Genomic DNA, 10,766 nt, shown 5'->3' with positions numbered 1-10,766 from the left:
GCGGCCGCCCTCGCTGCCTGGGATCTGGATGCTCTCTGGGACGGTCTGTCCCGAAGCCTCGCGGGCGGCAGCCACGAGCTGCTGGGCTTCGTCACCGGGGCCCGGGCGGCGTCGCGGCCAGAGGCGCCGAGCGAGCTCGAGGTGGTTCTCAGAACCGTCATCCCGAAAACAAGCGCGCATTGCCCGCTTGCGGCTCTGAGGAGAGAGATCGTCGTGCGAGGTAGGCGTTTCCGGGGGCGGGAGGTGCGGGGGATCCAGGCGGGCGCCAGTCGAGCGCAAGGAGAGGCCGATTTTAGTTAAACAAGCATTGTTGCAGTAGGGAGAGGTGTCGGCCGAATGAGCTCCACTTCATTTCTGCAGATTTGTGCGAGGTGACCGGCGTTTGAGAGGGAGGGAGTAGGGAGGTGGGGGGGGCTCGCAGAGTGAGAGAAGTGAAAAGTATCGAGAGACAGAGGATTAGTGTGAGTTCGGGTCCCTGAGGCCTTCAGATGGAGACTTCAGCGTCCCCAGATTGGCTTCTGCGCAGGGGAGAGGTGGTGCTACTCTACAAGGTGTGCTGGTTGTTGTTGCTTTTTAAGTTTATTTATTTTTGAAAAAGAGACAGAGCATGGGGAGGGGCAGAGAGAGAGAGGGAGACACAGAATCTGAAACAGGCTCCAGGCTCTGCGCTGTCAGCACAGAGCCCAACGCGGGGCTCAAACTCATGAACCACAAGATCATGACCTGAGCTGAAGTCGGAGGCTCAACGGACTGAGCCCCCCAGGTGCCCAGGACTCCTGGCTTTAGGAGCGTGTCCTACCTGGCGTGCAGGCTCGGGATGCAGCAGTGGGTGGGACGTTTGAGCTCGTCAGTCCTCCTGGGCGCTGCAGGGAATAGAGGGGGGAAAAGCCCTGGGAGAGCGGAAGCCTGCTGACTTATTACTGTTTTTATTAACGCTTCTGATAAAATTCAAACGAGTTTAATTCATTATCCCTGTCTTTCTCCCCCCAGATGTCCTGAGCGGAGCTGTAACATTTTTACCTCTGGAAGAAGACAACAAAGGGAGTGTGAAGGTTGAGACCAGCAACGTGTATCAGATCCGGCTCAGCCGGAGCGAAGAAGACGAAGAAGAGTGGTAAGAACTGAAGACTGGATGCCTCTTCCCTCGCTTTCTGGCTTCACTCGAATGTTCGCACAGCTGCAGGGATCGGGGCCCTGCAGGAACCGAAGGGGACTACCGTGTGGGGACGATTCCTGTTTCTGGTTGGCGTTTCTGCCACGTGACTGTTCTCTTGGCCCTGGGCGTGTGCGGGGTGTGGTCACCACCTGGCTGAGTCTGTTCTTTATGTTCCGTGAAGCCTTGATCACTGGTAGCACCTGGTTTTAGTGTCCAATTCATAGAACCGCAAATCCTTTTATTTTATTTCTTACAACTTGGAAAGGGGCAGAGAGTACAAGCTTCCTTTTTAACTTCCTGCGAGGCGCTCACATGGTTTGGATGTAGCGGGTATTGGGTGGTGCTTATCACAAAAGTAGTACTTGAGGAGTTCCATGTGGCTGGGCCCGCCCAGCAAGTGTGAAATGCGGTGTGCTTCTATTTGGTGACAGAGTCAGAGGAAGGATAAAGTCACCTGCGACCCTGTTGCCACTGTTTTCCTGAGAGCCACATCTGGAAAGTACAGATACTTCCCAGAACAGCCTTGGGGATCAGGTCTGTTTAATCACACTGGGCTTTGCACACGGCTCTGTGGAGAGCAGAGGAGTACAGGGGGCAGAGCCTGGTTTTGCAGTCAGAAAGGCCTGGGTTTCCCCACTAGCAGTGCAACCTTGGGTATGTCGCCTCTGAGGCCCCCAGTTTTCCGTCTGTGAAAGGGGTTCAATAATTCTTGAACCTCTGAGGAGGGGCCTAGGCTTCCTAGGGACTTATTATAGGCAGAGAAGTTCGATGGGAATACTTAGGGCCCCAGCGAAGCCTCTTTGAATTGTCTGGACCTGGCCCCAGGCCCTTTCCTCAGCTGGAGCAGGCACTTTGGGGGAAGCCTTGTCCCCCGTGGCGGTCGCCTGGGGGCACTGATGGCACAGCTATTAGGTGAGCCTTGAAGGCGTCTGCTCGGCCTGTCCTGAGAGCACTGGCCCAGCCCTAGCAGTGCCCAGCATATTCGACGCATCCTAGCCACCACCTTTGCTGACATCCTGAGGTCTCGGACTCGGCTTCCTGCTCCCCGTCTTTCCAGGTTGGCGTTTCCTGTCCTTTCCCCATTGGGCGGCTGTCCCTTATGTCCCCTTGGGCACTGGGACCAGACACTGAGCACCAGTTAAATGGGGATTGTCTGGGCCGCCACACGTGCTCCCCAGCGGCACCTCTCTTCGCGGCAGTGTTGGCGTGTGCCCACCGTGCGCTCAGCGCTGGGCAGAGCGGGGAGTGGGTCTCGTGGGGGGAGGGAGAGCGACAGCTTGAATCCTGCCCAGGCTTTGGCCGCGTCGTGACCTCACACGGGTGCGTCTGTCAGTGGGGAATCGGTGCCTCTTACTTGTGTCCCTCCGGTGCACATGGCAAAAAGCCTGCAAGTCGTTGCACCCGCTGGAGCGACTGGCCACTTGCCCTTGCCCCCTACACGCCCACCCCAGCCCTGCCTTTCTCATCCGGCTTCCTGTGCTTCTGCTGCTGCTTAGGGGCCGCTGTGCGCCGCCGCCCTCCGTAGCCTCTCTCTGCCTGACCAGCTTGCTACCATCCCCTTTGTTGTGCTGCCGGCAGTGTGGCCTCAGGGCATTGTGAGCTCCTGCCGCTGTGTTCAACAACACTGTGTTCAACATGCTGATGAGGAGGGCCTGCTCTGCGGCCTGGGGTCGGGGGGTCACCACACACAGGAGCTGCCGGCTGGCCCGGGCCCGAGACACACGGAGAAAGTGAACCTCTGAGCTGCACGGGGACTGTGCATGTCCTCAGCTTTGTGACTGAGCGCTCAGCTTTTAGCCAGTGAGTCTTTGTGACCAGTTTGCTCGCATTTGAGTTGCACATGTGAGAACGTCTAGGATCAGAACGGGAGGAGAATCCGTAGATGTTGGGAAGCTGGCTAATCGTGGGTGAGGCAGGCGGTAAGGGGCTTTGTCGGTCGTCGAGCCTTCCGATGGGCTTCATGGGCGGGTAAATGTGTCTTTAACTGTGTTTGCAAGAGAAGAATTTTCTCTGTTTCTAAAAAAATGCATTTTTCTCTTTTTGATGAAAGTTCTGCAACTAGTTCCAGATTTTTGGGTTTCAGGTCAAATTGTTGGTAATTATAGCCATGTTAACATGTGCTCTTTTCTTTGGGTAAATGTTTAGCCTAAAAAGAATTGAAACCAGCTTTGCTTATTCATATTTCTCTTATTTTTAAAGGTTCATATCTATTTTAATTTTCTGTCCAGAGAGATGGCATTCAGATGGAAGTGTTTACCCCACGCCCGCCTGGCTGGGAGAGGAGCTGCCAGCCAAGCTGGCCAGGTGGTCTGTTGAGAGCAGGAAGAGTGGATTTAGAAGCACCCTGTCCCTCATTCCCATTGTCAAGTACAGCAAGACTTACCAGACACTCAAGGACAAATATAAAGACATGGTCAAGGTAACTCGGAGGAAAACCTTTGTGATTCCCCTTGTTTCGATGGGTGACACTGACCAAACATTGGCAGGTTAAGTCACCTCTTCAGTAGATCTTCTAGTTTATCAAGGCGCAGACATCACGTCAGAACATACCCACTTCTGGGCCCCCGCGGCAGGCTGTACTTTGACGTTTGTACGTTTGCAAGCTGCAGAAATAGCCACAGATGTATCACGGAGAAGGATCTTTCTTCAGCGCATTGCTCATTTTTCTTTGAGCAAATAGAAGGGAATATTTAATTGAAAATATGGAGCGCCTGGGTGGCTTAGTCGGTTAAGCGTCCGACTTTCGCTTAGGTCATGATCTCGCAGTTCGTGGGTTCAAGCCCCGCGTCGGGCTCTGTGCTGACTGCCAGCTTGGAGCCTGGAGCCTGTTTCAGAGTCTGTGACTCCCTCTCTCTCTGACCCTCCCCTGCTCACGCCGTCTCTCTTCTCTCTCTCCTAGAAATAAAAATATTTAAAAAAAAAATAATAATTGAACATTAGTTACTAAATTGCCACATTTTCTTAGGATGTGGTTAAGGACGTTTAAGGAAAATATATAAAAACTTAAAATACAAAAGCACATATGTTTAGAATAGAAAGAAATTTCAGAACATGTCCCTTGTTTCACGTGTAAGATATAAAAAAAAAAAAAAAAAAGGTAGCAGCAGACCTGTGCTCACGCCCAGAGGAAGAAATAAAGCATCACTAATGGGGCTGAACTTCTTTTGTACCCTTGCCAGGCACAGCCCTCTTCCTGGAAGGAACCGCAGTCTATCATTTCTATATGTGGCTTTTTGCCAGCTGCCTGTGGTCATGTAACAGAGCACCCTGCAGGTCACAGGCTGGAGGCAGTGACCCTTCGTTCCTGCTGACGTCTGTGGTCCTAGCCTGGCCGGCCTAAACTGGGGCCCTCCTCTTCCAGATGCTGGTCTGCAAGCCCTTCGTTATCTCACTCACTGTTCAGTTCCTTCAGGAAAGGGCTTCTATTATTCAAGCCTTTAAAATTGTCCTTGGTGACCTAGTCCGACCTGCCTAATCCGCCATGACTGGAAACAGAACTCAGAACACAGCGGAACGTGTAACCTTGGCATTGGTTTGCCCTCCCCTGCCAGATAACCTCTGCACGTTGCTGGTTTCGATGATGGGGTGTCACGCCCGTGCAGCTGGTGTTGCTCAGCCTGCAGCACCTGACGGTTGTCCTGGGTGGCGGCTGAGGCTTCCTCCTTAGGCTTTCTCCCTGCTCTTACAGATAGGGAGACGGGGACCAGCCGACAGCCGGTCACCAGCAGACCACAGGGCTAGAGCTCTGGCCTCCTGACCTTTTTGCTCTCCTTGCCCATCATGTTCGTTTTCCTCATCTACATAAACTATGGGGACAGGATAGCTGAGAGCTTTCCCCTAAAGTTCTGCTGCCTCATCTGAATGTCTTACATATGTCATTGTTGTTGCAAAGGGCTGCCTTGGACGGCATTGCCCTTGATGGGTCCTAACATGGTAAAAGCTTCCTGTATCTTGGTGCACATCTCTTTTGCAAGAGAGTGATTGTGAGTGTCTGCCTTTGGAATGAGCTTATTTCTTAAGTTTTACTTCCTGATGACTTAGACTCGTGCCTTATGGGTTACTTTAAGGATAGCGAAATGGCTGGGTGCTGGGGCAACGATTTACCTCTGCTCTTGACGGTTTCTTAGGTGTGGCCTGAAGTAACTGATCCTGAAAAGTTCGTGTATGAGGATGTGGCTATTGCAGCCTACCTGCTGGTAAGCACCGGTGTCGTCATCTCCGCTCCAATGGGTCGGGGGAAAGTTGCTCCTGGCAGAAGCAATCAGCAGGGAACAGCATGTATCGAATCTCTAACTTGGGTGTCCAGTGCTTGCCATGTTGGAAACACTCATTGCTGTGAAATGAGTCTGGTGGCGAAGCTGAGCACAGGAGCTCCAGGCTAACAGGTGCTTGCTTGCTTGACCGTCGCCGTGGCCACGCTGGGTGGCTCTTGCTGTTGGGGGCCCCACGTGATAGGCACTTGCTCTCCGGTCCTGGATCTTTCCTTAGCTAGCTCGCCAGCTCCAAAGTTTGGGTGTGCCCTTTGACGTAACGGTCTTGATTTTAGACTAGATAATTTCCAGTTCCCTTTTCTCTGTGATTCTCCTCGCCTTTTTATAAGTAGCATATTTGCTTTGATTATTAAAGTAAGTAGTCTTGAAGAACGTAGAGAAGGCGTGAGGACGCCGACAATAATATGAAAAGTTCTCGCTCAGAGATGGCCACATTAATGTGGACTCTTGATGGAAGACGAAGCTTCGATACCCCCCCCAGCATCAGGCGAGCGCAGGGGCCACACCCCTTCGGTTCCCTCTGCCCACCTGCCCGACACCTGCGCAGAAGCCCAGGCCACAGACCTGGCCTCTCCACCGGGTCTGGAAATGCTATCTGTGATCCCACGGAGGGCTTGTGTCTGAATTGTTCTTGGAGTGAATGCGGAACTGATTTTTTTTTTCTTTTTTTTTTTTTTACTTAGATTCTGTGGGAAGAAGAGAGAGCTGAGCGGGGCTTGACAGCCAAGCAGTCCTTTGTTGACTTAGGATGCGGAAATGGTCTCCTGGTACACATCCTGAGCACCGAGGGGGTAAGTGCACTCCCCTAGTCGCTTCTAGCTCCTTTTCTGAGGTCTCTTCTCATCCATCACAAGGGTCCTTGGGCTCTTTCTCTGCTGGTACAAGCGGATCCAGAGTCTGCCTGGCCGTTGGACTCGTGACTGAGTGGAGCCGGTGGCCGTTGTGCCGCGTAGCACAGGGCTCACAGGCGTGCGTGGGTGCGCCTGGAGAACGACAGAGGCCACAGCGTGGTGGTGTCCGCCGTCAGGTGCTTCTCTGGGAAACCTGCCGTCAAGGTGTCAAGGCCCTGGAAGGGGATGAAAGGCAAGGTGGATTCTGCCCTGCAGAAGCTTAAGTCCGTTCGGAGGACACTTTCTCCGCTGTGATGTGACGTTTCCGTGTGGGGTCTCGCACCGTTAGATCCGTGAAGTAAAGGCAGGAAGTGTTTAGAATAGCTCCTGTCGCTGGAGGCTGTTCCGTGTTAGTGCGAGCCACCACCTGCCTGGCTGGCGTCAGCCTCCTGCGGAGTCGCCATCACTCATTACCTTAGTGCGGCAGCGTTGCGCTCCGTCACGGGGACCCTGGGTGATTTCTTTCTTTTTTTTTAGTGTTTATTTCTAAGAGCAAGAGAGACTGAGTGTGAGCAGGGGAGGGGCAGAGAGAGAGGGAGACACAGAATCTGAAGCAGGTTCCATGCTGTCAGCACAGAGCCCGATGCGGGGCTCCACCTCGTGAACCGCGAGATCACAACCTGAGCTGAAGTCGGAAGGTTAACCGTTGAGCCACCCGGGCGCCCCTCCGCTGATTTCCTCTGAAGGTCGCGTTGTGTCCTGTGTCAGAGATGTTCTGTCCACAGTTGGGGGAACTTGAACCGGGGCTGTTACAGTGCACTTTTAACAGCTTTATAAGAAGACGAGTTCAGGACGCCTGGGTGGCTTTGTTGGTTAAGCATTTGACTCTTAATTTCAGCTCAGGTCATGATCTTGCGGTTTGTAAGTTCAATCCCCATGTCGGGCTCTGCGCTGACAGCTTGGAGCCTGCTTGGGGTGCCCTTTAATTAAGGAGAATTCTCTATAAATAAATAAATACTCTATACATAAGTAAATAAATAAAGGAAAACTGAGTTTGTAACAGCTGTACTCGTGTTGTCTGGAATGTCGGCACATCAGGTGGTGGCCTGCAGGCTGGTGGTGAGGAGGATGGGGTGCCTTATGCATCCCATCTCCCCGGGGAGCTGGTGGGCATGGGCACGGTATACGGGGTGAGGAGCAGCCAGGAGGACTGGCCTTGTCTGCCAGCAGGCTAGAGGGGCAGATGTGCTGGGGCCTGCACTTGACTCTGGGCTGCGAGCTGGCTCCTGGGGCAGGGGCCCTGGACATGTTTCCACTCCTTGACTCCATTTCCCTTCATGAAGACACCTGGTGACCCTCAGCGGAGTGCAAGTCCTTAACTTGTGTCTTGCAGGGCCGCGAGTGTCTGTTTAGATCGCTGGGAAGCCGCTGGGGCTGACCGTGAAGGTTAAGGGTCTCAGGCTTCACACTGGTGGCAGTGCCTGCAGAGTTTGATTTGTTCTCTCCGATTCATACTACAGTGCTGATGTTGACCTTTGATCTCTGAAATTATTTCAGCACCCAGGCAGAGGGATCGATGTCCGAAGGAGGAAGATCTGGGACATGTATGGACCGCAGACCTGCTTAGAGGTACTGGCTTTGTCTGTTCGTTTGAGCCCACAGGGCTGTCCCGTCGGTGGTGACCCTTGTTTTACGCATGTGCCAGGTGCGGACCTTTCCAGGTGCCTTGTGCGTGTTAACCAGTCCTCACGCAGGCGCAGGCGTCGATCCCCTGCCGTCCCCACCACCCCCGGGGCAGGGCACACGCATCACTCGTCTCGTCTCCTGTTCTTGACCATGTTTTCAGCTGATGGGTTACGTTACTTAGATCTTAGTCCATAAATCTTAGTCCACTTGAACCTGTCACGGGCTGAACTTTGAAAAGGTTTTGATGACAGTGTCATAATGGTTTTCAGAAAGGTTTTTCTTCAGACAGTTTCATTTCAGGAAGAATTTTGCCATAAGACACCACTCAGGAAAACAGGAGGAAAAACCAGAGATTTGCATATTTACCAAATATCTGAGTGCCTTCTACCTGCCAGGCAGTCTCAGTGCTGAGACGCAAGAGTGACAGAAGGCTGCCTGCTGCCCTCATGGGGGTGGGGGCGCCCCCAGGTGGACTGTGGGTGCAGGGCGCTAGGTGAGAGGTGTGGAGTGTAGTGGCCCCCTGGGAAGGGCAGGAAGCAGGAAGTCAGGGAGGGAAGGTGGAATGCAGCCGGGCTGCGGGGCCGCGGACAGGGCGGCACAGTTGCTCTGAGCCCGTGACCATGGGGCCAAGGTGGACCCAAGTCACTCCCGCCTCGCTCTGGAGTAGCTCACTCGCCCTGCTGTGGTCAGAGAGGAATGTGTCTCTGAGGGAGAAGGTGACCGGCCGCATCAGGTCTGGTGTCCAGTGCGGATGGTGTTGGGGTCTGGTCGAAGTCTCCAGGCCGGCCTGTGGGCACTCAGCAGCGGGGTCCACGCCCACGGCTCTATCCCCTCCCTGCTCCCCCCACCCCGGCTGCCCAGTGTCCGCTCAGCCACCCCAGGTGCCTCAAGACCTTTGTCCTGGAGTTCAGTGCAGGGGTGCAGAGGGCAGAGTGCCAACCAGGCTGACTCTTTGTGTGTGGTTTCCAGGGACGAGCCTGGGCCCCCAGGGCTCCTGAGCCCGGCCGTTACTCTTTCCGCCTCCCACCCGGCCCCACTGCCCTCGGAGACAGACCTCTGCTCTGNTCTCTCTCTCTCTCTCCTAGAAATAAATAAAAATATTAAAAAAAAAAAAAAGAAAAGAAAACTGACCATTTCTGTATTTTCTTTCTGCCATAAGTTACTTTCTTTTGAAGTTAAGGATGATATTGCAAAAAATACTGCAACAAATAAAAAAGATTAGTGGAGGGAAGTTCATTGTAGCCTTTGCTCATGTCTTCGTTGTGTATTTGTTTTGCTTTGTAATATAGGAATTGGTACTTGCGTATACGTTCACACATCATCATAGGTTAAAACGTTGAGAAAACCCTCAGGCTTGAAGAGAGTCGGTGAGCCAGGCGACGGGCTGGGGGCCTGCGGACACCCACGTGTAACATGCGCCACCTGTGCCCTGGGTGATGTCCGGCACCCGGTTTGGTGGTGGCGATGTGCAGGGCAGCAGGGTACGTGGTCAGTCTCAGGATCCCCTGGGTCCCCGTGTTGTGTGAGAAAGCAGAGTAATTTCTTCAAGTAAGAAGTTCAGATGGCAGCTGAACAGGCCCTCTGTTTAGTCATTGACCCGAGGGCAGAGCTGGCTGGTGCGAGGTACCCCGTGGAGAACAGGAAGAAGGTTCTAGTTCTATAGTTGAGNAGAAAATAAAACTGACCATTTCTGTATTTTCTCTCTGCCATAAGTTACTTTCTTTTGAAGTTAAGGATGATATTGCAAAAAATACTGCAACAAATAAAAAAGATTAGTGGAGGGAAGTTCATTGTAGCCTTTGCTCATGTCTTCGTTGTGTATTTGTTTTGCTTTGTAATATAGGAATTGGTACTTGCGTATACGTTCACACATCATCATAGGTTAAAACGTTGAGAAAACCCTCAGGCTTGAAGAGAGTCGGTGAGCCAGGCGACGGGCTGGGGGCCTGCGGACACCCACGTGTAACATGCGCCACCTGTGCCCTGGGTGACGTCCGGCACCTGGTTTGGTGGTGGCGATGTGCAGGGCAGCAGGGTACGTGGTCGGTCTCAGGATCCCCTGGGTCCCCGTGTTGTGTGAGAAAGCAGAGTAATTTCTTCAAGTAAGAAGTTCAGATGGCAGCTGAACAGGCCCTCTGTTTAGTCATTGACCCGAGGGCAGAGCTGGCTGGTGCGAGGTACCCCGTGGAGAACAGGAAGAAGGTTCTAGTTCTATAGTTGAGGGTCCCCGGCCCTCCGACTCTTCTGTGGAGGGGAAATCCCTGCCCCAGCCCACTCATTCCAGGCCTGCTGAGAAGGTTCTGGGCTCTCATCTCGTGTGGATTGTCCAGCAACACCTGGACCGGCAGTGGTGGTGTGGGGCCTGCCGGCTCTCTCGGGCAGCACGAGGGAGGGCGCGGCCCACTGTGCCCTTACCCCTGCTGCGGGACCACAGCGCCCTTACCCCTGCTGCGGGGCCACAGCGCCCTTACCCCTGCTGTCAGCACAGAGCCCCATGTGGGCCTCGAACATGAACCGTGAGATCGTGACCTGAGCCGAAGTCGGATGCTTAACTGACTGAGCCCCCAGGTGCCCCAAAAACACCAGTGTTTTTTTTGTTTTTGTTTTTTACAAATAGTTTATTGTTAAGTTGGTTTCCATATAACACCCAGTGCTCATCCCCACAAGTGCCCTCCTCCATGCCCATCTCCCCCCCACACACTCCCAGCAGTCCTCAGTTTGTTCTCAGCATTCAAGAGTCTCTCATGGTTTGCCTCCTTCCCTCTCCCCCACTCTTTCCCCCCTTCTTCTCCCCCACGGTCCTCCGTTAAGTTCCTCCTAATC

At 53.4% G+C, this 10,766-nt stretch overlaps 1 protein-coding gene across 1 annotated transcript in view; it reads left to right on the top strand.

Annotated features, from left to right (window-relative positions):
- The window catches only part of TRMT44 (tRNA methyltransferase 44 homolog), a 37,170-nt gene that overhangs the window by 12,028 nt on the left and 14,376 nt on the right, over positions 1-10,766 (top strand). Inside the window, exons 3-8 of the mRNA XM_077750373.1 lie at positions 1-220; positions 991-1,114; positions 3,356-3,575; positions 5,284-5,352; positions 6,111-6,218; positions 7,815-7,886. The exon at positions 1-220 is cut by the window's left edge and continues 242 nt beyond it. Of these exons, the coding sequence (XP_077606499.1) occupies positions 1-220; positions 991-1,114; positions 3,356-3,575; positions 5,284-5,352; positions 6,111-6,218; positions 7,815-7,886 (813 nt within the window). The remainder of the gene's footprint in view (positions 221-990; positions 1,115-3,355; positions 3,576-5,283; positions 5,353-6,110; positions 6,219-7,814; positions 7,887-10,766) is intronic.

This window comes from Crocuta crocuta, unplaced genomic scaffold (genome assembly GCF_008692635.1).
Source record: "Crocuta crocuta isolate KB4526 unplaced genomic scaffold, BGI_CrCroc_1.0 scaffold179, whole genome shotgun sequence".
NCBI classification, from domain to species: Eukaryota; Metazoa; Chordata; class Mammalia; order Carnivora; family Hyaenidae; genus Crocuta; species Crocuta crocuta.
This window is presented reverse-complemented; position numbering and strand designations above follow the sequence as displayed.